General features: G+C 43.3%; 1 protein-coding gene across 1 annotated transcript in view; it reads left to right on the top strand.

The window, feature by feature from the left end:
• Positions 1-27,892, top strand: part of LOC126475297 (ATP-binding cassette sub-family G member 1) — a 498,031-nt gene that overhangs the window by 131,261 nt on the left and 338,878 nt on the right. Inside the window, exon 3 of the mRNA XM_050103060.1 lies at positions 13,612-13,732. Coding sequence (XP_049959017.1) covers positions 13,612-13,732 — 121 coding nt within the window. The remainder of the gene's footprint in view (positions 1-13,611; positions 13,733-27,892) is intronic.

Below are 27,892 nucleotides of genomic sequence, written 5' to 3'. Positions count from 1 at the left end.
AGAAAACACTAGCGAAGTAGAAGGAGCGCTGCAGAGGAGCGTTCTTGATGGAGGAATTGGCAGTGGACCTTCAGCATAAATAGCTGTAACATACTGTGCACAAATTGGCGTAGTGCTCGATTACATTATTGGCAGTAAATCAGTGAACAGTAACAACTGTAAATAAACTGCACAAAAGAAGTCTTACATCACCATCATGACCTACACAATTTCTGTGTGTGTGTGTGTGTGCGGGGGGGGGGGGGGGTGGTTGCTGGGTGAGAGGGTGGGTGTGTTGGACTAGCCGAGTTAGCAGCGACATTGAGAAGAAGACCAAGATTTTTTACCAGCAGGTTGCCCTTCAGTCTAGTACCGTCTCTTCACAGACCTTTGCACAAAGTCAATTTAAAACCTAAGGAAATAAAGGTAGTGTGTCGCTTGACCAATTCAGATACTGTTGCTCGACGTCAGTACTGCAAACGGGTGTTGAAGGTGTGGCATAACGGAGATGTTGATCCTGAAATGCTCACTTCTGTAATGAAGCATGTGCGTAAGTTAAATCGCATAAAAATCAACGCTGGATTTTTGAAAACCTTCATCAGTTGTATCAAGAGCATTTGCATGATGTGTAAACAGCAGGGTGATGTAAAAGTAGCGCAACAAGAATAATTGGACAGTCCTCTTCCGTTACATAGAGTCTTTTGATACATTTGAGAACAATACACTGTAACAGGTGAGTCTTCTGCGTTGTGTGGCCGCGATCCATGAAACTTTTCCGTTCCTAATACTTAGTCCAGCGCTGCGCTGTACATCTTCAGAGGTCCGGTTCTGCAGATTCTCGCCGACTGACAGGACGAGAGTTGGAGAGCAACATAAATACTATGGAAATATCACTAAGTTTCATGACTTAATTTTTTCTGTTAAGATTATCGTCATGTTTATATATTTCATTGGCTTCTTTACATAGTCGTGGATAATAGGCCGTCACTGTAGATAAAATTCTGCTTTCGGAAAGCTTCATGTTTCCTGAATGAAGAGGATGCTCTGGTAACCTGATTTTTCTGCTTTCCCGTCGTCGACAAAGTGTTTATGTTCCTCCAGCTGTGTATACACGTTCTTTTGGTAATTCCACTGTAGATCTTACCGCACGTATAGGGTATTTTATATATCCAGCATGCCGACAGAGGAGAGTGCTTATCCTTCACAGATCGGGAACTGTTGTTTGGCCTCTGATGTTGAGTAAGACTGTTCAGTTTTGGCTAGATAGTGCGTATCCATTCCGTTAAGATCTGAGTATGCTATATAGTGAAATGCGTCAGGAATAAAAATAAAAAAATTTGGCAACTAAGACAAGAGTAAATTATATGAGCCAAACGTGGTCGCAGAAAGATTTCGTGTCCAAAATAATGAAAAACAGAGAAACTCTACTGAAACATCGCAGATAATACTTCTTGTCCCAGAGTTCAAAGTAACCACCAATCTGCAACATGTGAACTTCAATGTACGTATACAGAAACATGATAAAAGGAAAGAAATTAGTTGTAACGGGTGATCACAAAGTTTTCGTTTGAGGGCTTTACTGCATCGTATATGTAACACAGCGCGACTACGGTGAGGATATGTAAGCACTGATTTGTAAGCGATAGATCAGTGTGGCATTAGCTTCCTTCCGACACGCCTGTGGTAAATTCGGAAACGTTAGCTGTTGCGATGTTATTACCAAATGCGTACAAACAGGATCAAAGTGCTGTTAGTCTTTTCTTGGCTGCTGAGGGACGAACACCAGTAGAAAGCCGTCGGAGAATGTAGAATTTGTGTGAGGTAGCATGTCTGTCGAAAACCACCGTTTCGGAATGGAAAACCAAGGGTCGCTGGTGCGCGACAAGTGGTTCTGCAGCTTCATGAAAACACTTGCGCTCCCTTATAGCAAATGAGTGACTTTCGAACACCCGCCCTATAGTCCTGATCCCTCCGCAAGCGATTATCGCGCCTTCGATCGCTTGAAGAAGGCCTCGTAACATCGCCAATTCGTGTCGGACGAGAATGTGTAGCAGGCAATTATGGACTTCACGCAGCAGACACGGAGTTTTACCAAACCGCTATCTTCAAACTGTTGAACCTGTGGGATTATTGCGTCAATGCTAACGGCAATTTTGTCTGCTTGGCATACCGATTCTGGACTATTCGGCCTTCAAACGGAAACTTGTTTCCCCTTATACAGAGGAAGCCTCAGATACATGTAACAGACTTTATGCAGTTTCAAGTGAAAACTCCCCTTCTTTTCAATAGGATTTTCCAGCAAACAGTACGTAGTCTCACCCTGTACTGCGCCAAGATATTTCATCTTTAATTCCTAATTTTTCGCCTTAACATTGCCTTCACTACATTTATAACATCAATTTTTTAATAAATTTATGTATCCAGTTAGTGACACAGCTCGGTACCATGATCTCCTACACAATCAGGTTTCAGTCACACTTACACGAACCAAGAAGAGAATTTAGCATGCGGTCTTCACGCCACGCTAACACTTCTGTATGTTTTTCCAGGGAACACCACAGTTGCAAATCACGCGGTTTGCGGGGTATTTCCTGATACCATTTACCACTGCAGGCCTCGAAGCAGCGAACGGCAAACGTCCTGCGTAATTAACTCTGCAGTCGGAGAACGCCACTGAGTGGCAAATAGTCCTCTGCTGACACGCAAGTACCGATCAGCGAGAATAACGCACACATAGTGGCATCCTGACCACCTTCGGAGCGAGAACAGCAAAATTTGACGTAGTGTCGATTCGAATAGTCTTACATACACAGAATATTGTTGATTAGGAGGATATAGTGGGTGAAATCTCATTGTTCCTTCAGAAGTACATATGTCGAGGGTGAAACAGCAAGTAAGGTCTTATTTTAACTGAACCTCTGAAGAAAGAGAAAAACTTTATAAATTAATTTACCAAGAAGCGTGGAGTTGACTAATCTCAAATTTATCGATAGACCAGACTGATATATTACGTTATTAAATTGCTAACTACAACAAAGGAAGACAAAGACAAAGGCAAAGGAACACTAGTCGGTATCAGCTGCTGAAGCCTGTCGGTAGCTCTCGTCGCCGTACCGTCGCGATAGTAATGATTTCCAGAAACCCCACGTTGAAATCGGTGGCTATCTCTCTCACACAAGAGCCTTGACCGCTCCATGTGGCTCTGTGTAGGTGACGTCACGTTCGTTCGTCGAATTCACTAGAGACACTGCTGAACTCTGAAATCCGAATTCTTATTCTCTGGTATGTTTCCAAACACGTGTTTTGCGCCAGCTGTTATCCTGCGTTCAGACGCGGCTAACTTGCGGCTGTCATCTTCACTAAGCACGTGTCTGTAGCAGTTTGCTCAGATGTTGTCTCTACAGGGCGTTACAAAAAGGTACGGCCAAACTTTCAGGAAACATTCCTCACACACAAAGAAAGAAAATATGTTACGTGAACATGTGTCCGGAAACGCTTACTTTCCATGTTAGAGCTCATTTTATTACTTCTCTTCAAATCACATTAATCATGGAATGGAAAAACACAGCAACAGAACGTACCAGCGTGACTTCAAACACTTTGTTACAGGAAATGTTCACAATGTCCTCCGTTAGCGAGGATACATGCATCCACACTCCGTTGCATGGAATCCCTGATGCGCTGATGCAGTCCTGGAGAATGGCATATTGTATCACAGCCGTCCACAATACGAGCACGAAGAGTCTCTACAGTTGGTACCGGGGTTGCGTAGACAAGAGCTTTCAAATGCCCCCATAAATGAAAGTCAAGAGGATTGAGGTCAGGAGAGCGTGGAGGCCATGGAATTGGTCCGCCTCTACCAATCCATCGGTCACCTAATCTGTTGTTGAGAAGTGTGCGAACACTTCGACTGAAATGTGCAGGAGCTCCATCGCCCATGAACCACATGTCGTGTCGTACTTGTAAAGGCACATGTTCTAGTAGAGTATCCCGTATGACATCATGATAACGTGCTCCATTGAGCGTAGGTGGAAGAACATGGGGCCCAATCAAGACATCACCAACAATGCCTGCCCAACTGTTCACAGAAAATCTGTTTTGATGACGTGATTGCACAATTGCGTGAGGATTCTCGTCAGCCCACACATGTTGATTGTGAAAATTTACAATTTGATCACGTTGGAATGAAGCCTCATCCGTAAAGAGAACATTTGCACTGAAATGAGGATTGACACATTGTTGGATGAACCATTCGCAGAAGTGTACCCGTGGAGGCCAATCAGCTGCTGATAGTGCCTGCACACGCTGTACATGGTACGGAAACAACTGGTTCTCCCGTAGCACTCCCCATACAGTGACGTGGTCAACGTTACCTTGTACAGCAGCAACTTCTCTGACGCTGACATTAGGGTTGTCGTCAACTGCACGAAGAATTGCCTTGTCCATTGCAGGTGTCCTCGTCGTTCTAGGTCTTCCCCAGTCGCGAGTCATAGGCTGGAATGTTCCGTGCTCCCTAAGACACCGATCAATTGCTTCGAACGTCTTCCTGTCGGGACACCTTCGTTCTGGAAGTCTGTCTCACTACAAACGTACTGCGCCACGGCTATTGCCCCGTGCTAATCCATACATCAAATAGGCATCTGCCAACTCCGTATTTGTAAACATCGCACTGACTACAAAACCACGTTCGTGATGAACACTAACCTGTTGATGCTACGTACTGATGTGCTTGATGCTAGTACTGTAGAGCAATGAGTCGCATGTCAACACAAGCACCGAAGTCAACATTACCTTCCTTCAATTGGGCCAATTGGTGGTGAATCGAGGAAGTACAGTACATACTGACGAAACTAAAATGAGCTCTAACATGGAAATTAAGCGTTTCCGGACACATGTCCACGTAACATCTTTTCTTTATTTGTGTGTGATGAATGTTTCCTGAAAGTTTGGCCGTACCTTTTTGTAACACCCTGTATACTCGCCTCTCACGCAACGTTCGGGCTTAACACGCGGTATGTCTTGAAACAGGACGACCTTCCTCATGACACATGGCAGCTCAGTTTAGTGCAGTGTACAGAAAAAGAAGTAAATATTAGAGACATATTGTACGAAGATTAATTTGGTTTTAGAACAAAAAAGATGGAAAAGTAATTTTCACATTGCGTTTACTAACGATTGAACTTTTTAAGAAAAAACTTTTTTTCTCAAAGAAAGCACAAGCAAAATGTTTGGAATACTCAGATGAATAGGCTACAGTACAGCGCCAGTGAGAGATCTTAAAACTGTAACTGAGCAGATAACAACGCTAGAGACTGGAGAAGGATTAGCCTCTCTGACCGAAAGTAGAGAAGACCTATAGATCTGTGTGTTTAATGGGACAGTCGACACAATAGCAAAAAATATGATGGAAATGAAAGACTATGGTTTATCGATCCTTTCCAGTCCTGTATTTATTCAGAGTATGTGATGAAAACGTAAATATGCAAATTAGCTGGGATTTGAAACCTTCAATCCTGCATCCAACTTCGACTCTATCGTGACACACACTGGCGCACAGAATATGAACAGAATTAAGATATAAGTGAACAACGAGTAACTTAACTTGAAAAAGATACCTTAAAAAAGAAGTGATATAATTCTGCACTCTAAGAAATACCTCACAGGAAGACAAATGCAAGTAAGACATCAGAAGCTAGATTAACACAGACGAAAAAAGAGCCCTCAAACAAAAGAGCTCTAGATTACGGAATTTAGAAGAAACGTAAAAGCTGGTGAAACTGTAGATCATGGGCATCGTTCGAAAGAAGCTGCAGGTGGGATAAAATGCTCTTTATACCATGAAGTACTGCAGTGGGGAGATAGGTGGCAAACCTTCGAGTGACCCTGAGATTTACTTTTTCTCCGCCTTGGCTATTTATATAAATGTCAGATAAAAAGGCTGCTGCTCCAAGGTGATACTTCTGCAGTAAGAGTCTAAAGCCTAGTACGTTTCCAATACAGAAACACTGCTCTGTCTCCCGTGTTTCTAAACTGCCCTTAATGTCTTAGCACTGCTACTGATTATATAGACGCTACCGCCAGCACCAGTTACTTTTCGTTCCTTGTCTTACAGAGCGTAAATAGGACGAGACGGCATGAATCATTCAGCACAAATGCAAGTATTGAACTCCTCTATGTGTTCCTCAACACATAAGCATATTATCACCAATGAAACTGCACTTCTAATACATATAATCACTTATACACATAATTTTCCTCGCAGGTGTCATCAAGGGAGTCCACTGAGTGAAAGTGCCGCCCGAACCACATGAAAACTGGGTAAGAAGGGATGGAGTGCATTTAAAATGTGATGACATAGAAACTAGATAAAAATTAATAAAGTACGAAAATAACAGGTCTCGAGTGTAGACAGTCACATTGGATCAAGAAAAAAAGGGATGAATATGATGATTAATAAATTAAAAATAAATTGGTCTGATACTTGGAAAATCCATGACTAAAGACATCAGCTGGAATTTATCATTCTGCGCCGTCTGATCTAGCACGAGCCTGCTTTGGAAAGCTCTTCATCTAGAAAATGCCACACTAAGTGATGGAAGACAACAGCTACGAAGTGGCTACAATAATACAGTGTAACGCCGTCCATGGCTTTCACAGTCACTTGTGAAAACCACATTGCCAAAGAAAACTTCCGTAAACCCGACAGATCCACGAGTAGCACACATAAAAATAACGATTAATGTAGCCATTCTGCAGCAACTTACAGTGTACTCCACGTACAGAAACAAATTCGTCATTGTCAGCTTCCACTCTACCGTCTGCTTCGCTGCTTACTGCTGCCCTCTCTGTCCACTCTGTTGTAGAACAACAAAGTCTCCGACAAGCACACACTTGACTGACAACTGATTACCGACGTCTTGTTGTGTACTAGTTTCTTTTGGCAGATCTGAATCTGTCTGCCACACGGTTCTTAATTGCAACTTGTCTCTCGTAAAATTACGCATATGTTATTTCCACTTTTCTGTGTTCGTGGATTATTTATTTGTTGCTGTACAATTTCCATGATACTGTAGATTTCTAAAACAGATGGTAAATCCGCTGCGTTGAAGTCTTATGCAATGAACTAGACAGGAAGGTCAAAAAATGAGGTCATCTGATGCTGAAGAGCTATGGAATAATTCACAGACGTGTTAGATTGCAATATCTGCAAAAACACTACAAAATCTTGTCTCTAGAATGCCAATAGTTTGTGCAGCTATTCTGAGGGCAACGGCGTGGAAACTTTGAAGAGGCTAAAATCTAAATCACATTATCTTGTTCTTAATGACAGACAGAGAAAATATTTGTTTTGTTCCTCAGTTTTGGTTTTTTTTACACGAAATCTCAGCCAAAAAAGGAATACAAATCACATATGACAAAACGCATTACAATGATCACAAAATCCATCGACAGACACCACCTGATAACTAAGTATGGAAAGATAAAACAAGAAGAAAGGTTTAAATACTTGGGAGAGATTATACAGGAACCAGGGCTAAATACAACATCCAATGAAGAAAGGACCACAAAACCACAAAGGCATACAGACTTACGTCGAACCGTTGCAACAAAAGAAGTATTTTCGTCAGTGCCAGATTAAGACACTATAGTACAGTAGACTTACCAGAGCCTTTGTACGTCTCAGGAACAATAGTAATAAAGGGAACAACAAAAAACAAAGAGATGGAAAAACAAGAAAGGAAAGTACGTAGAAAGATCTACTTACCTCTTCAGAGAGAGAGGGGATCTTGATAAGGAGACCTACAAAAAAAATTGTACGAACAGGTACAGACGATTATAAAGAAAATCAGGAAAATAGGGGCAAAGTTCTACAGACAAATACATAAGATGAATGAAAACAGACTGGCCAAGAAGATTTTTAACATAGTGACGATTAATACTGTCAAAACCAACTGGGCAAAGGAAACCATGGAAGACTTCAAGAAACTAAACATATCCACAGAAGATACGACAGAAAAGAAAAAATACAGAGAAAAAAATTAGAGAAAGAGCATATACCCGAAAAGAACAGAAAAGAAGTGGACAGAAGAGGGGAAGAAGAAGCACAACGAGTACATGAGATGTTTCTGCAGTGAAAAAAGAAAATGCCAAAAAATTGATTGTTTTATCGCTCTTCTTAAGGGGGAACGACTTGTGTGTGTGTGTGTGTGCGTGTGTGTGTGTGTGTGTGTGTGTGTGTGTGTGTGTGCGCGCGCATGCGCGGGAGTCGAGGAGACAGCATGTAGGCTCCAAGAAAGTAGTTACACGTGATACTATCGGGCAAGTTTATTGATAATTATCCCTGATAACATCGCATAAATGTTGTACATGAGTTTTCATTCGCCCACAGTCTCAGTTGTGACTTATGACATTAGTACATGCCTTGCAGAGAAAAATTTGTCTCATCTACATACAGAAGAACTTCAGGAACTTCCTTAGCATACGGGCTCAAGCCGAGATGGGTAATCATCTAGTCCTAGGACCTGTACTCCGGCAGGACGGACAGGATGAAGCAACTACCAAGCAACACCCTCTTCGCTATATGGTAAACATAGAACACTGTGGCAGTTTTTTGTGTACTTGTCTCGGGTTTGTTTTCAAAGCATAACAGCACGTCTTACTCAGAGCTTAGGTGTACACGCCGTCCATGGCCTTACTGCATTAGGCCTGTTTCCACGAATGTGTCGATATTGCAAAATCGAACGTGGATTGCAGTAAATGTGCCACGATGCGGACATTTGGGGTACTTTCGTTGACCTCTTTGACCATTACCTTCAGCTGCACTGTAAACATGTTCCACAGTTCTCTGCGTGTCTAGTTCAAATGGTTCAAATGGCTCTAAGCACTATGGGACGTAAAATCTGAGGTCATCAGTCCCCTAGACTTAGAACTACGAGGTGCATCCAAGTTCTAAAGCCTCCGATTTTTTTCTCCGGACTGGAAAGAGATAGAAACATGTTCATTGTTTTAAAATGAGGCCGCGTTCATTGTCATTACGTCCCAGAGATGGCAGCACCGTACGGCAGATGGAATTTTACCGCCAGCGGCGAGAATGAGAACTGTTTTAAATACTTAAAATGGCGACGTTTTCCTTACTTGAACAGCATGCAATCATTCGTTTTCTGAATTTGCGTGGTGTGAAACCTATTGAAATTCATCGACAGTTGAAGGAGACATGTGGTGATGGAGTTATGGATGTGTCAAAAGTGCGTTCGTGGGTGCGACAGTTTAATGAAGGCAGAACATCGTGTGACAACAAACCGAAACAACCTCAGGCTCGCACAAGCCGGTCTGACGACATGATCGAGAAAGTGGAGAGAATTATTTTGGGGGATCACCGAATGACTGTTGAACAGATCGCCTCCAGAGTTGGCATTTCTGTGGGTTCTGTGCACACAATCCTGCATGACGACCTGAAAATGCGAAAAGGGTCATCCAGGTGGATGCCATGAATGCTGACGGACGACCACATGGCTGCCTGTGTGGCATGTTGCCAAGCAATGTTGACGCGCAACGACAGCATGAATGGGACTTTCTTTTCGTCGGTTGTGACAATGGATGAGACGTGGATGCCATTTTTCAATCCAGAAACAAAGCGCCAGTCAGCTCAATGGAAGCACACAGATTCACCACCACCAAAAAAATTTCGGGTAACCGCCAGTGCAAAAAAAATGATGGTGTCCATGTTCTGGGACAGCGAGGGCGTAATCCTTACCCATTGCGTTCCAAAGGGCACTACGGTAACAGGTGCATCCTACGAAAATGTTTTGAAGAATAAATTCCTTCCTGCACTGCAACAAAAACGTCCGGGAAGGGCTGCGCGTGTGCTGTTTCACCAAGACAACGCACCCGCACATCGAGCTAACGTTACGCAACAGTTTCTTCGTGATAACAACTTTGAAGTGATTCCTCATGCTCCCTACTCACCTGACCTGGCTCCTAGTGACTTTTGGCTTTTTCCAACAATGAAAGACACACTCCGTGGCCGCACATTCACCAGCCATGCTGCTATTGCCTCAGCGATTTTCCAGTGGTCAAAACAGACTCCTAAAGAAGCCTTCGCCGCTGCCATGGAATCATGGCGTCAGCGTTGTGAAAAATGTGTACGTCTGCAGGGCGATTACGTCGAGAAGTAACGCCAGTTTCATCGATTTCGGGTGCGCAGTTAATTAGAAAAAAAATCGGAGGCCTTAGAACTTGAATGCACCTCGCACTTAAACCTAACTAACCTAAGAACATCACACACATCCATGTCCGAAGCAGGATTCGAACCTGCCATCGTAGCAACAGCGCGGTTCCGGACTGAAGTGCCTAGAACCGCTCGGCCACAACGGCCGACACGTGTCTAGTGTTCCATGTTACGTACTGCGACAGTCAAGGAGGCTTTACAGCGGTACAGTTTGTTTACTGGCTCAATGTAGACGTCAGAACGTCAGAACACTACGTACCTCAAATCAACTTTGGCCTAACGAGACATGGACGGACATACGCCTCCTTAGTACTCACCCAGTATGCCTTTCCGACAACTGCTTGGTTAACGAGATATATTGGTTGTTGGCTCCGTCAAAATGGACAGTGAATTTTCGAACAGATCTTATATACAGGGTGTCCCATTTACCTTGACCACCGCAAATAACATTTTGTCCATATTCAAACAAAAAATATATCAGACTTTGTTGTTTAGCTTGCAGGGGTACAATAACCAGCGTGATTATCTTTCAGAATCTATGTTTGTTACGAAGATGTAAGCAGTAGAATGTATTTTTTAAATAGCACCCTTGACATTTTCGGTAATCCACTTACTCTCTTAAATAGCTATTCATAAATGGATCACAGTTTATCACTCATCTAAACATGACTCACTAAATATTTAACACAAAACTGACTTACTCTCCTATAGTAAGACATAGAGCAGGTACCAGAAATAACGTAACTCGTCCACTTGCTGGAGTTAATAGTAAACAAATGGACTGTTCCATTCACTTACATTTTCCATAAACGACCTGTCTTCGTTGGTACTCCCATAAATCTTTAGCTGGAGATTATTGACTGAATGATAGGTATGCAGTTTTCTTGTGTTTCCATTTGTTTGCTGTCAACCTCAGTAACTGGACGAGTTAAGTTATTCCGGGTACCTGCACTATATCTTACTATAGAAGAGTCAGTCAGTTTTGTATTAAGTTCTTGATAAAGTGATGTTAAGCGAATGGTACACTGTATAACATACAGTATATTTAAAAGCTGAATAAGTGACTGAATATTTGCTTTTTCTATCTGCCGGCATACGACACTTAAGCGTGCCCTTCAATTTGCAAGTTGTAACGAAATTATCTTTGAAACAAATCACGAACTTGTAGGTTTCGAACTTCGCCAAACTAAAATGAGCGTTAACCGTCTCAATCAGTTAATTTCACGGCGGATGGAAAAACAAATACATTGCACAGTACGTTGTTCCTCAACAATAAGATTCTTTCTCATATTAATTAAAATATTCTTAAATAATAATTACTAGAATGAAAGATTCAGTTATTACAAATGTTTTTTGTTGATTAATCAACAAAATCATTTGTGAATTTCAGCTATGACAGTAGTATCTTTATCTGAAGATCATACGTGTATCTCATATGATTGCTTACCCGCTGAACATCAGCAGAAGAGTAGGAATACTAAAATATTCGTTCACATTATATAGTAGTATTCGTAATGCAGCGAGCAAAAGGGGAAAGGCGCAAAAATTTTAAAGTTCGCATGTAAAGTGCCTCTGGCTTCTTACGCGAACGCGGACGGTAATAATAAAGATCGCAAATCACTAAATTTGGATACAATATACCACAATTGTGATGTGTTTTTGAACAGGTCTTGAAGAGATCGAGTACCTTATAAAAATATAGGACGCTATTTAAATTTTTTAAAAATTGGAAACAGAGGTCAAATCTTTTGTGGAATAAGTTATTGAAAACTGAGAAATAAAGTAGCTTATAAAAACATTTGACGCACATTTGATTGATTGCTAGAAATGACGTACAGCAAATGAGGCTAAGCAGCCTATATAATCCAACAGGGAAATATCGCCCAGTACGCTTTAAAGTTATAAGAGGCTAAGTTAAACATTACCCGTCACGTTAGCCGAGAGCGCTAATGCGCTGCTTCGTGGACTCGGGTTGGCGCGCCGGCCCCGGATCGAATCCGCCCGGCGGATTAACGACGACGGACGGTGTGCTGGCAAGCCTGGATGTGGTTTTTAGGCGGTTTTCCACATCCCCCTAGGTGAATACCGGGCTGGTCCCCATGTCCCGCCAGAGTTACACGGCTCGCAGACACCTGCACACTTTCGCACTATTCCATGGATTACACTAGTCGCAGACAGTTGGGGTGCACTAATTCCGTCCCAGGGGGTACAGGGTGGTGGCAGGAAGGGTATCCAACCACCCCTTAATCTAAAATTGCCAAATTCGATTAACCATGCCGACCCTGCTTCCCTGCCGGAACATGGAACAAGCGAAAGAAAGAAAGAGAGGCTATGTTAAACATTGAAATTCAGATTCTCAGTGGGCCCTTCATTTGTTGTACATGATTTCGAGTATTATTCGAAGTCGCATCAAATGTTTCTGTAATCTACTTTATTTATTCTTTTAGTCAAATTATTTCACAAAAGCTTAAATAAATTTTCAATTTTTTTTTACTTTAGAATTTTGTTATTTAATTAAATATCACACCACTATATTTTTATGCGTATATTACCTAGGCCCTGAATGGATGAACTTTCTGACATCTCGAATGGTTCAAATGGCTCTAAGCACTATGGGACTTAACATCTGAGGTCTTCAGTGCCCTAGACTTAGAACTACTTAAACCTAACTAACCAAAGGACATCACACACATCCATGCCCAAGGCAGAATTCGAACCTGCGACCTTAGCGGCTGGGATATTCCAGACTGAAGCGCCTAGAACCGCTCGGCCACCCCGACCGACCTGACACCTTATTTACATAGTTAACAAAGCTGTTCATCGAATGTTTCAATTTTGTGCCAAACAACTAATTACGTTTTTCTTATTTGCGATGATTTCTTTCAAGGAATTAGGTCTTTCTTTGCAGAAGTAGACCTCACGCTGGTGAAATTGATATCCCATATGTCCATTACGCACGCTTCGTTTGGTTATGAAAATTCGGGCAGAAATTTGCAGTGTAATATGTCGGGATTCTTGTTTTCGATCCGCTTGAGCATTAGGCTATAACTTCGTATCGAAGAGAGATACGAGAAAGACAATCAAGGTGGTTATGGGGCTGATCGACGTGTGGCTTGATACGACTGTTTATGTTGCTTCTAGAGAAAAAGTTATTTTTGGTGGTCAAGATAAACGGGAGACGTACTGGGAATAAAATATTTCCGATGACATACATGTTTCAGTCCGTAAAGTACATTCGAGATTTAAGGACTTTTATCACTGTAGTCCACATAATAGTGACGGGGAAGGCACCTAAGTCGATGTCCAAGTCTAGACCCTAATGGACACGTCTTAGTTACCTTATTTCACCCGCCAAGTGCAAAGCAAGACGTTGAGAAGTCACACAACGGGCATTTCTGTTTCAGAGCCGAGTAAAACCATCTTGCACGGGCTGAGCGGCACCTTCAAGTCTGGCCGGCTGACAGCGATCCTGGGCCCATCCGGCGCGGGCAAGAGCAGCCTGCTGGACGTCCTCTCCGGCTGCAGGTGAGCGCTCTGCGGCGAGCGGCAGCCGGCGACGGGAACGCGCTAACGAGGACACGCGCCTCGCCGCTTTCTGCACTTGGAGCTGCACCACTCTCTTACGTCACACGTACTTCATACCCGCAAACACCCGCTTCTCCGCCAAGCATGGTGTGCCTTTCACATACTCCCCAGATTTTCTCTTCAAACATTTTCAGTGAACCAACGGCAACTACATTAGAGCTGAGCATTGCTAGCTTTCGTACCGCAGCGGGAAGAACGGCAGCAAAGACTGACAGGAACGCTACGCCACACTACCGTCCTAGAAAGGCCATCAATTAGATGGAGGGGCGTTAGGACTGAACCATCAATTAGGACGGTTCACAAACAACAACTCAAGTACACATGATATTCCAAAGCGTTGTCGTGGAAGTAGGGGCCAGAAGGTGCTGGTGAAAAAACACACACTGCTAAAGATGCCTTTTTATTTTAACTTTCTCAATAATAAATTTTTAAGTCTGGCATTTTTTTAAAAAAACAATTTCAAAAGCAATTTCCAATAGCTGACAAATTTCCTTTATGAAAAGGAGATTGCAAGGTATGACGTAAATAACTTCCCAATAATAAGATTTTAAACTTATCATTTACATATATAAGAGAACAATTCCTTTAAAAAACCCTTTAAGTAGCTAGTTTGTACTAAAGTTAAAATAGTTGTCTCTTGCCAATTAAATAACTTATATTACACCTGTCAGTTGTTACAAGATAACTGTGAATAAGCCAGCATACTAACCTTCTCATTAAAGGCAGTTCCCAACAAAATTATCCTTAGCTCGGTGAGGGAGTGACACGTCAAAAGGGGCCCAGATCACAATAGTCGGAATAGTTATTGTTGGTCTACAGGGCCACAGCAGATCAGCCCCAAAACTTGCATTACAAGCCACCATCTCCCCGAGTTACCCAAAACCAGAAGATGTAGCAATGGCGGTGCCTGTACAGACTCTGAACCACAGAGACTCGATACCGACCCTAAATCACCCAATCAAGGTGTGTGAATGAAACGGCCCGACCAAAAAGCAATTACCACATTCCTGCGGACAGGCAAACGAAAACTGTGGTGGGAAGACCCCCAACAAAACCACTGGTGAAGAAACTCATACACTTCACTAGAACTTGAGAAAACCTTATATATATATATATAAAAACAGTACTCAATTTTTCACACTCCACCACAGCACCGGGAACACGTTGCACTTTCTTATGCTCGTCAGAGCCAACCGCTGCCAGTGGTTTCAATGGCCGATAAGAAGACACACGGTCCCACGCGTTGATCTCCTGCACCACTGCTTCTAAGCTTCATAAGCCACGTACATGCGGGTAAGGCACCACCTTCGGTAACCGCCCAGTACATACCTCTCGATCGTCTCGCGACCGTACACATGTTTCACCTCCCGCCAGAGGGCGGTAGCGATCCAAACAACGCGCCAAACCGAAAGCGCCATCGCAAACACTAGACACGAAGCGAAAGCACTCCGCCTGGCGCGCTTTTCGAAGAGCCGGACACAACTACGGCTCAAGGACATCTGCAGAAGAAACAACAAATCAGTGGTGAGTTTCCGGGTGTTCAACTGATTTGTCGTTCCATTTCATTCACAACCTTTCGACGACCGACCCAATCGTCTTCTTCAAGTGCTGCGAGTTCTGCCGTTTCGTGTAGCCGCTGCCTGGTCTCCAACCAGTCAACCAGAGGAGGAGAAGGAGATTATGCTTTAACGTCCAGTCGACAATGAGGTCATTAGACACGGAGCACAAACTGTGATTAGGGAAGGAGGGAGAAGAGAAGCAGCTGTGCCTTTCAAAGGAACCATCCCAGCATTTGGCTTAAACGATTTAGGGAAATCACGGAAAACCTAAATCAGGATGGCCGGACGCGGATTTAACCCGTCGTCCTCTCGAAAGCGAAACCAGTGTACCAATCAATGCGCTACCCCTCTCCGTCACTGCAACCGGACTCTAAAATATTGTTTATCTCGCGCCGCATTATTGGAAAGGGAACCATCACACCGCATCGTCACCACCGATTTCCTCGAAATTTGTGGTATATGCAAGGCTTGGCCAGAATTGAATCTGACACAAGTGGCAGCTCCAGAGACCAAACGTTTAGGAAAAAAATAAAAAAAATAAAAATAAAGCGCGGTTCGGGGGAGACATCAGCCATTTGTTATTCCACTTAACAGGCAGCGCTCGCCGCGGCGGCAAGGCAACAAAACGGTAATCCGAGGGTCGTGAGGTCGATTGCCTATGCGGGAACTTTTGTAATTGCTTACACTTTTAATCTTTACTTTACTTACAGTGCTAATAAACCGAAATAATGTTTAATATATTGTATTTATTAACGTCTTCATAAAAGGCATAAAAAGGAAAGGTAAAAGAAAACTTGGGACTGCAAATATAAAGTGCAGTCAAATGAAAACGATGCAGATGAAAAAAGAGTACGTAAACCGTTCATCGTTTCAAAACTAATAGCCGTAACTGTTAATACATCGATCGCACCGTGACACAAGACTGTCAGTGCCTTCATGGAAAAATGTGGACGGGCTCACATGTTGCCAATATTCGTCCCACTACGCTGCAGAAGTTTCTTTCGGAAGCGCTTACATATCCTTCATACAGTCTGATCTCTCCCCATCCAATTTTCATATTTTTGGTGCCTTGAAGAAAGATATTCGGGGTCGTCAAGTTGCTTCTGACGTAGATGTGCACCTCTGGATACAATCAAGATTCCGTAGACAACCGCATACTTTTTCCAAGAAGGCACTCACCATCTTGTCACACAGTGGAGTAAATGAGTGAACAGTTAGGGCGATCGCTTGAGAAATAATAAACAGTTTGCTTACTTTTTTCCATCTTTCTTGTTTTCATTTGACTGCCCTTTATACACACATCAAAAAAAGCTTTGCAGCCCCTCCGTTCCGAGAGTTCCGGAACCTGCACAGAAAATTCGAATAGAGGTCAACATAAACATTATTTCCGCCCTTTTTATTGCTCATGAAAACCACACATTGCATGTTGTAACAACATACAGCGAGACATTCAGAGGTGGTGGTCCAGATGGCTGTACGCACCGGTACCTCTAATACCCAGTAGCACGTCCTCTTGCATTGATGCATGCCGGTATTCGTCGTGGCATACTATCCACAAGTTCATCAAGACACAGTTGGTCCAGATTGTCTCACTCTTCAAGGGCGATTCGGCGTAGATCCCTCAGAGTGGTTGGAGCGCCACATCGTTCAAAAACAGCCCTTTTCGATTTATCCCAGGCATGTTCGATAGGGTTCATGTCTGGAGAACATGCTGGCCACTCTAGTCGAGCAATGCCGTTATCATGAAGGAAGTCATTCACAAGATGTACACGATGGGGGCGCGAATTGTCGTCCATGAAGACGAATGCCTCGCCAATATGCACCCGATATGGTTGCACTATCGGTCGGCGGATGGCATTCACGTATCGTACAGACGTTACAGCGCCTTCCATGACCACCAGCGGCGTACGTCGACCCACGCAGTGTCACCACAAAACAGCAGGGAACCTCCACCTTGCTGCAGTGTGTCTAAGGCGTTCAGCCTGACCGGCTTGCCTCCAAATACGTCTCCGACAATTGTCTGGTTCAAGGCATATACCGACACTCGTCGGTGAAGAGAACCTGATGCCAATCCTGAGCGGCATGTTGTTGGGCCCATCCGTCCCACGCCGCATGGTGCCGTGGTTGCAAAGATGGATCTCGCCATGGACATCGGGAGTGAAGTTGCGCATCGTGCAACCTATTGCGCACAGTTTGAGTCGTAACACGACGTCCTGTAGCTGCACGAAAAGCATTATTCAACACGGTGGCGTTGCTGTCAGGGTTCCTCCGAGCCATAATCCGTAGGTAGCGGTCATCCACTGCAGTAGTAGCCCTTGGGCGGCCTGAGCGCGACATGTCATCGACATTTCCTGTCTCTCTGTATCTCCTTCATGTTCGAACAACATCGCTTTGGTTCATTCCGAGACGCCTGGACATTTCCCTTATTGAGAGCCGTTCCTGGCACAAAGTAACAATGCGGGCGCTATAGAACCGCGGTATTGACAGTGGAGACATGGTTAAACTACAGACAACACGAGTCGTGTACCTCCTTCCTGGTGGAATGACTGGAAGTGACCGGCTTTCGGACTCCCTCCGTCTAATATGCCCTGCTCATCAGCGTTTTTTACATCTTTTGGCGGGTTTAGTGACATCGCTGAACAGTCAAAGGGACTGTGTCTGTGATGCAACATCCACAGTCAATGTCTATCTGCAGGCGTTCTGGGAACCGGGGTGATGCAAAACTTCTTTGATGAGTGTGTTAAAAAATTGCGGTTTCGATGAAATTATTCATCTAGCTGCTTTGATGTTAAATCGTGTTCACGTTATAATTTTAGTTGCATTTTCAAGGAAATGCCAAAATTTTGACGAATCTTCAGCATATCCTGCTTTTTGTGTGGTAATGAAACTAGACACACGTGAGAAGCGAAACTGAACCCACGTCATCGTACGACATCTCCAGTACCTCAGACAGTAGAGACCTCAAGGTGTTAATGGATTACATAGGCAATTATACTACGCCCAGATGGCTAGTCACGATGTAATTCAACGATATATGATTATTTTTTCGTGGCATCGTAGGAATTTTAACCACAAATCAGCATTAGTTCATTCCCTTTAAGCTAAAACAATGACACTTCTATCTACATGATGGTGCAGGAATAGAAGTATTAATTCTTTTTCAGGAATTATCTCACAGTTTACAAATTCCAGATCACAGCGCCAGAATCTGCCCTTCAGACTGGTAGTGAGCTTAGGCAAAAGAAACAACTTTCGCTCTACCATACAGCCGTGACAGGTATTCAGTATGCGTCCACACAGTGCAGAGTGGCAGTAATCTTTCGGAAATAAAGTGGCTGTCAGGATGACCTCTTTTCGGGGATATAAAATGTGTGAAATCGCTGTTCCGTGGGCCACTTTGACTGCCTTCACAAATACAGAGCTTTAGTGTAGCGCTCATGTTCCTCAATACCTGATAGACGTGTCACGTAACTTTGTGCAAGTAACGGCGCAGGGGACACCTAAATGCATATCAGTCTGCAATAGGCAGGCGTCAGACCTGTGGATGGCCTTGACGTTCGTGGCTCACTGGTTTCCTACAGCCATGGCATATACTGGATAATGTATTCGATGTGAGGCAGCCACATTTCAGCCAGAACGAAAGAGATGTAGGTATTATGGTGAGTAGGGGAAACACGTGAAACACGACGTGAATTTTACGAAATTAAGAGACCGAAAATCGTATCATTCTGCATTCGGTATTCTATTATCGAACCTTAGCAGCATACAAACGGAACACAGTGGATCAGACGCAAAGTGAGCATTCACCGCAGTGCCAACTCATCTGCAGATTCAACTGTCCTCTTCCTGTTATAATTCGGGAAACATGTTGTAAATCACAAGTATTAAGCACTTCTGCTAGCTCCAGTAATTTCCTGTATCGGTCCTTAAATGAATGGTAACAGACGTGCAGATCTTGGTTACGATACACTCATCAGGAACTGAATTAGAGACACCTGCTCAGTACTATGTAGTACTACGTACGCACGGCGTTCTGCAAACCACTGTGATACAGTACTTAGGGAGCGATGTGGACGTGCACTGTTTGCTCAAAATATAAGTTTTACAAAGGATAAGAACGACAAACATTTTTGTACAAATCGTTTTTTGGTTCTCAAAATATTCGCCTCTGAGATTTTTACACCTTTTGCACGTGTTCGAACCAATTACAATTTTTTTTCAATCCAATCATAGCACTTGAGGACTCAACAGCTGCTTGAGGAGATGAAAATAACTGTCCACGGATTTTTTTGTATGACCCGAGGGACCAAAAGTAAGAAGTTAGGCTGTAAATCAGGTAAGTACGTGTGACAAAACTTTAATTCTTTTTTCTAACATATCGTCATTTTATTTGCTTTTACAGCTGCCAACGATACGATGAAGTATAATGCGACTTTTCAGTTTATTTCCTGATTTCATCAATGATTTGCAAACAAATTGTTGTGTATACCATTCAGCGCTAACTGTTCTTCGATCCTGTAAAACAATGGTCGCGGCATGTTCGGTGTAGCCAAAGAAAGAAGACATCATTTTCTTGAAAGTGCGTCGCGAACGATCCACTTTTGTTGTTTTCGGTGCATCTTTGAACGCGCGAACGATTGCTTCCCGCTTAGTTTTTACGCCACTTCAAGATGGTTTCTTTTGATTAAGACACAAAAGCACAGTCGACCCTTCCTGCACCCCCGTGACTCCCAGGAGAGGTGGCACCGTGGTGAGACACTGGAATTCGAGATGACGCCGTTTCGCTACGTATATCCAGATTCAGGTTTCTTCCGTGGATTACCGGAGTCTTTTAAGACAAATGGTGGAATGGCTCCAACAAAAAGAACACAGCTAGTTCCATTCCAATCCTTCCCTTCGTTCCATCTCTAATAACTTCGTCGTCGACGGAGCTTTAGATCGTAAATTTCTTTTCTTTTTTCGACGCGTTCCCACTATTCAATTGACATGACTTCATCCTCAACGGAGCGTTAAATTATAATCTTCATCTTCTCCAAACCATTTTCTGTGTACATGCGATGCCCGCTGTTACTCCAATTCCAGCTGTCGTATACTCATCAGCTGTATTCCAATACATATCGCACATATACTTTGCAAACTGTTTCTAGCGTCCTACCGATTAAACACTGTCATTAGCGCCAATTACCATCGATCTAATAGGGTTAACTCGTGTTAGATCTCCATACATACTTACTCTCAAATGTTTCTACACTGAGGAGAAAAGTCATGGAGTAGAGATATGCTGATATATAGACTGCGGCAGTATCGCATAAACAAGGTATATAAGAGCAGTGTATTGGCTGAGCTGTCATTTGCACTCAAACAATTCATGTGAAAAGGTTTCCGACATGATTATGGCTGCACGACGAGATTTAGCAGACTGAACACGGAATAGTAGTCGGAACTAGAAGCATGGGACATTTCATTTCGTAAATCGTTAGGGAATTCAATATTCAGAGATCCACAGTGTCAAGAGTATGGCGAGAACACCACATTTCAGGCGTTATCCCTCACCACGGACAACGCAGTGGTCGACGGCCTTCACTTTACGACCATGGACAACGGCGTATGGCTTCAGTTACCAGCGTTAACAGACAAATAACCGCAGAAATAATGTGGAACGTACGACGAAAGTATCCATTTGGACAGCTAGGCGAAAACTAATGAGTGGCCGTGCGGTTATAGGCGCTTCAGTCTGGAACCCCGCGACCGCTACGGTCGCAGGTGCGAATCCTGCCTCGGGCATGGATGTGTGTGATGTCTTTAGGTTAGTTAGGTTTAAGTAGTTCTAAGTTCTAGGGGACTGAAGACCTCAGAAGTTAAGTCCCGTAGTGCTCAGAGCCATTTGAACCATTTTGAAAACTAATGTTAATGGGCTATGGCGGCAGATGCCTGACATGAGTGCCTTTACTAACAGCACGATGTCTCCTGAAGCGCCTCTCTTGGACCCATGACAATATAGGTGGGACCATAGACGAGTGGAAAATAGTGTCCTAATCAGATGAGTCCAGAATTCAGTCGGCAAGAGCTGATGGTAGGGTTCGAGTGTGGCGCAGACCTCACAAAGCGATGGACTCAAGTCGTAAATATGACACTGTACAAGCTGCTGGTGACTCCATAATGGTTTTATTTGTATGTAAATGGTTATGTTCGGCTGCTTGGAAACCATCTGCAGCCATGGAGTTAATGCTCACAAACAACGATGGAACGTTTATGAATGACAGTGCGCCATGTCACCGGGCCGCAGTTGCTCGATATTGGTCTGAGGAACAATCTGGACAGTTCGAACGAATGATATAGCCGCCCAGATCACCCGGCTTGAACTCCGTCGAAGATCTGTTTGACGTAGTGAACAGGTCAGTTCGTGCACAAAATCGTTCACCGGTAACACTTTTGCAATTATGGACGGCTATAGAGGCAACATGGCTCAGTATTTCTGGTGGCGTAACGGTCACGTGACGCTGTAAGGAAGTATACAGGGTGATCAGAAACAGCCTGAAAAGCTTCTAAGGGTGTTGCAAGGTAGTTTGTGCCGAGAAATAACTATTAATAAAATGATTCGAAATGTTGGGCCGTTTCCGAATTGATCAGCACTGAAGGTAGCCAAGCAGTCCGGCGCGCCAGAAACAGTGTCAGTTGTTCTAATTGCATAGACAATAGCGCACTAGTCTAGCATTTGCCTCTGGTTTCATCCTTGCTACCATCCAATGTCCATTTTTTTTATCGCTCTCTTTTTCGGTTTTAGAAAACCCAACGAACAACACTTTTGCCGACACTGTCTCTGGAGGTCCGCTTGAAGTCGCGCGCGCAAGTGTCTGATTGGATGATTCCACTGCTAACTAACTCGGGGCAACGTATCACATTTTATTCTTAATAATTTTCTCCCAGCACAACCTCCCCTGAACACTCCTACAAGCTTTTCAGACTGTTACTGACTACCCCATACGAACAGAGCCGAGACGACTTGGCGCTTACCGCTACACTCTCAAAGAGACGTTAGGTTAGGCAACGCTTAGGGCAACAATCCATCTATCAAATCATCATGAAAAGAAAATCAAACTCTGTACAAAGAACCAGTTTCTGTGTATGTACTAAGTCCGCTGTTGCTTCAACTCGATAACGATCACTAGTATTCCAGCATACGTTGCACATACATTATGTAACTTATCTCTTCCTTAGGAAAGCTGCAGGTTCCTAGCGTCCTACCGATCATTTACATACGCAAACAGTTTCACTCTTGACTGCCATATCCCAGTCATCCATAGCACGGTCCGAAACGGCCATAAAACCCCTGTGGAGCTTCGTCTAGTTATTACTGACCATTGCGCTTGGCGGTGCGGTATCATTCCAGCGACGATAGGGGGCACAAAAAGGGGAATCCACTGGCATAAGCGGCGTATGATACTGCGAGAAGAATTTGTTAGGGCACGAAAAGACCTAAGTCGAAACTAGACCCTTGGAATAGACGAAATTCGCTCGAAACTACTGAGATCCTTTGGAGAGCCAGCCATGACATAACTATTCCACCTGGTGCGCAAGATGTATGAGACAGGCGAAATTGACTTTGCATGCATGAACCATTCAAATTCGACAGAAAGCGTATGCTTCCGAGTGTGAATATTACCGAACTATCAGTTTCATAAATCATAGTTGTAAAACACAGATACGAATTATTTACAGAAGAATGTAAACATTACTTTGGATTCCGGAGAAATGTAGGAAGACGCCGGGCAATAGTGACACCACAATTTCTCTCAGAGGATAGATAAAGGAACGGAAAACCTACGTTTATAGCATTTCCAGACTTAGAGAAAGATGTTGACAATGTTGACTGGAGTACACTCTTTGAAATTCTGAAGGTAGGAGGGTAAAATATAGGAAGTGAAAGATGGTTCTCAACTTGTATAAAAACCAAATGGCAGTTGTAAAAGTCGAAGGGCATGACAGGGAAGTAGTGTTTGACAAAAGAGTGAGACAGGGTTGGAACCTGTACCGGACGTTATTCAATCTGTATATTGGGTAAGCAGTAAAGGAAACCAAAGAAAAATTTTGATAAAGAATTCAAATCCAGAGAGAGAAAAAACTTTGTGGTTTGCTGATGATTTTCCAATTGTGGAAGAGAGAACGAAGGACTTGGAAGAGTAGGTGAACGGAATGGACAGTATCTTGAAGGGAAGACGTAAGATGAACAACAACAAAGGCAAAACAAAGGTAATGAAATGTACTCGAATTATAATCACGGAGTGATGTGGGAATTAGACTAACAAATAAGACACTAAAGAGAGTAGATGAGTTTTACTGTTTTGGCGGTAAAACAGCAAATGAAAGTCGAAGTAGGGAGGATGTAGAACGTAGATGGATAATGGCAAGGGAAGTGTTTCACAAGTAGAGAAGTATGCTAACGTTGAATGCAAATTTAAGACTTAAGAAGTCTTTTTTGAAGATAATGGTGTGGAGTGTAGCCTTTTAGTAAAGTGAATGTGGACCACATGCAGTTCAGACCCAAGGAGAATAGAAGCTTTAAAAATGTTATGCTCCAGAATAATTCTGAAGATTAGATGAGTGGATCACGTAACTAATGAAGAGCTACTGAATATAAGTACGGAGTAAACGAATTTATGGCGCGACTAAAAGAAGGGATCAGTTGGTAGCACATATTCTGAGACATGAAGAAATCATCAATTCAGTTTTGGAGCGAAGTGTGGAGCGTAAAAATTGTATAGGAAGACCACGAGATGAATGCAATAAACAGCTTCAAATGAATTAAGTCTGCTGTAATTATTCGGATATGAAGATGGAGTAACGTGGAGAGCTGCATCAAACCAGTCTTCTGAGTGAAGGTCACGACAAAAGTATGCAACTTTGATAAATGACAGATTGTTGTGGCCCGGTGCCTGGCAATTGCAACTGACGCTATCAAATATTAGCAAACTAGTTTCGAGGTTAATAGGTCCTAAACCCCGAAATGCTTCCCAAGACCCTACAGTAGATCAGACAGCCTTTGATACGATGTGGGAACATCTGAATACCTCTGGCTGTCATTTTTCTTTATGGTAATAGCCTGCGTACTGCTCGACGACAAGGATTTCGGGTCCTTGCAGTTTCTGAAGTGCCTGGGAAACAATGAAATGAACACCCCTAGCTGCTTACAGGCGTTGACATACGTCAATGGGGACAGATGAAAATGTGTGCCCCGAGCGGGACTCGAACCCGGGATCTCCTTCTTACATAGCAGACGCTCTAGCCATCCGAGCCACCGAGGACACAGAGGATAGTGCGACTATTTATCTCTGGCACGCCTCCCGCGAAACCCACATTCTCAAAGTATTGTCCCGCACTACATTCGTAGTGCCCACGCCCATGTAGTGCGGGACAATACGTTGAGAATGTGGGTTTCGCGGAAGGCGTGCCAGAGATAAATCCCTGCAGTCGCACTATCCTCTGTGTCCTCGGTGGCTCAGATGGATAGAGCGTCTGCCATGTAACCGGGAGATCCCGGGTTCGAGTCCCGGTCGGGGTACACATTTTCATCTGTCCCCGTTGACATATGTCAACGCAGTAAGCTGCTAGGGGTGTTCATTTCATTGGAATATCATTCTAACGAGCTGCTTGGTCACCGATGGTATCTGTTCTTTCGGACATGTCCGAAAGAACAGATACCATCTTAGTAAATATGACACTATACAATTTTAGCAAACCAGTTTTGAGGTTAATAGGCCCTAAATCCCGAAATGCATGAATTACTTGCCAAAATCCTACAGTAGTTCAAATAGCCTTTGATACGGTGTGGGAACATTGAATATATCTGGCTATCATTTTTCCTTACGGTAATTGCCTGCATACTGTGTGACGACAAGGATTTCGGGTCCATGCAGCTTCTGAAGTTCAATGATTACATTTCGTGCTCTCCTTACGACCTTCCAAAATTTAGTTGCCGGTGTGACTTAGTCAGTTTGATTGTGGACTCAGCCGAAAAAGGAAATCTCGATTACTTCCTGCACTGCGAAACGACCTCGCCGGTATGGAAACTTGCCTGAGGCCAGAACCAGTTCCAAGCTTTCTCGAGAACCACTTTCGCCACATGCTGGCAGCTTAGCTCTCAGACTTCTAACCGTAACCTCAAACAACATTCCTGCTAATTTCCAAAAACTGCGGAAATGTTTCGTTGTGAAGAGAGGACGCTGAATGATATACAGGGTGAATCAAAACTCCATCGACAAACTCTCAGTAGTGGTAGTATAGACTAAAATGCCTTGTAAACCTGGACTCCAAAACGCATGTCGTAAGAGCTGTGAGCAGTTGACAGTAAAAGAGATGGGTTCCACAGTAGCTCAGGTATGCGCTTTTGAGCCCATGTTTGCTGACTTTTTTTTCTTTTTTTGATCCATACCACCACCCCGCAAAATATGGACAGCAAAGAACTTGCAGTGGAAGAGATTTGTTTCACAGTATCGAAGATGAAGTGATCTCTTAAGCCATGCGTTTTAGAGCCCATGTTTGCTAGACATTGTTTTCTTGTTTCATCCATACTACCACTTCTTAAAGTTTGTCGATGGAGTTCTGGTGCGCCCTTTTTTTATCAGTCTTCTGACTGGTTTAATGCGGCCCGCCACAAATTCCTCTCCTGTGTTAACCTCTTTATCTCAGAGTACCACTTGCAACGTACGTCCTCAATTATTTGCTGAATGTATTCCAATCCCTGTCTTCCTCTACAGTTTTTACCCTCTACAGCTGCCTCTAGTACCATGAAAGTCATTCCCTCATGTCCTAACAGATGTCGTATCATCCATACCAGTGTTTTCCACATATTCCTTTCCTCTCCGATTCTGCGTAGAACTTCCTCATTCCTTACCTTATCAGTCCACCTAATTTTCAAGATTCGTCTGTAGCACCACATCTCAAGTGCTTCGATTCTCATCAGTTCTGGTTTGCCCACAGTCAATGTCTCACTGCCATTTAATACTGTACTCCAGACGTACAATCTCAGAAATCTCTTCCTCAAATTAAGGCCTATGTTTAATATTAGTAGACTTCTCTTGGCCAGGAAAGCCCTTTTTGCCAGTGCTAGTCTGCTTCTGATGTCCTCCTTGATCTGTCCGTCATTGGTTACTTTCTGCCTAGGTAGAAGAGTTCCTTAACTTCATCTACTTACGTGACCATCAATCCTGATGTTAAGTTTCTCGCTGTTTGCATTTCTACGACGTCGCATTGCTTCGACTTTCTTCGATTTGCTCTCAGTCCATATTGTGTACTCAATGGACTGTTCATTCCGTTCAGCAGATCATGTAATTCTTCTTCACTTTCAAAATGGTTCAAATGGCTCTGAGCACTATGGGACTTAACTGCTGTGGTCATCAGTCCCCTAGAACTTAGAACTACTTAAACCTAACTAACCTAAAGACATCACACACAGCCATGCCCGAGGCAGGATTCGAACCTGCGACCGTAGCGGTCACGCGGTTCCAAACTGAAGCGCCTTTAACCGCACGGCCACTCCGGCCGGCTCTTCACTTTCAGTCAGGATAGCAATGTCATCACCGAATCGTATCATTAATATCCTTTCACCTTGAATTTTAATTCCAGTCCTGAACTTTACTTTTATTTCATTGCTTCCTCGATATACAGATACAACAGTAGAGGAGAAAGGCTACATCCTTGTCTTACACCGTTATTAATACGGGCACTTCGTTCTTGGTTGTGCACTCTTATTATTCCCTCTTGGCTGTATATGACCCGTTTCTCCCTATAGCTTACCCTACTTCTTTCAGTATTTCGAACATCTTGCGCCATTTTACATTGTCCAACGCTTTTTCCAGGTCGACAAATCCTATGAACGTGCTTACATTTTTCTGTAGTCTTGCTTCCGTTATTAGCCGCAACGTCAGAATTGCCACGCTTGTGCTTTTAGCTTTCCTAAAACCAAACTGATCGTCATGTAGCGCATCTTCAATTTTGTTTTCCATTCTTCTGTATATTATTCTTATAAGCGACTTGGATACATGAGCCGTTACGCTGATCGTACGATAATTTTCGCACTTGTCGGGTCTTGATTTCTTCGGAATTGTGTGAATGATGCTTTGTCGAAAGTCGGATGGTAAGTCGCCAGTCTCATACATTCAACATACCAAAGTGAATATTCGTCATGTTGTCACTTCCCCCAATGATTTTAAAAATTCTTATGTAATGTTATCTATCCCTTCTGCCTTATTTTACCTTAAGTCCCCCAAAGCTCTTTTAAATTCTAATACTGGATCCCCTATCTCTTCTAAATCGACTCCTGTTTCTTCTTCTATCGCATCAGACAAATCTTCCCCCTCATAGAAGCTCTCAATGTATTCTTTCCACCTATCCGCTCTCTCCTCTGCATTTAACAATGGACATCCCGCTGCACTCTTAATGTTACCACCCTTACTTTTAAAGTCACAGAAGGTTGTTTTGACTTTCCTGTATGCTGAGTCTGTCCTTCAGATAATCATTTCCTTTTAGATGTCTTCACATTATT

This window comes from Schistocerca serialis, chromosome 4 (genome assembly GCF_023864345.2).
Source record: "Schistocerca serialis cubense isolate TAMUIC-IGC-003099 chromosome 4, iqSchSeri2.2, whole genome shotgun sequence".
NCBI classification, from domain to species: domain Eukaryota; kingdom Metazoa; phylum Arthropoda; class Insecta; order Orthoptera; family Acrididae; genus Schistocerca; species Schistocerca serialis.
The sequence above is the reverse complement of the archived record's forward strand: the minus strand, read 5'-3'. Positions and strand labels throughout refer to the sequence as shown.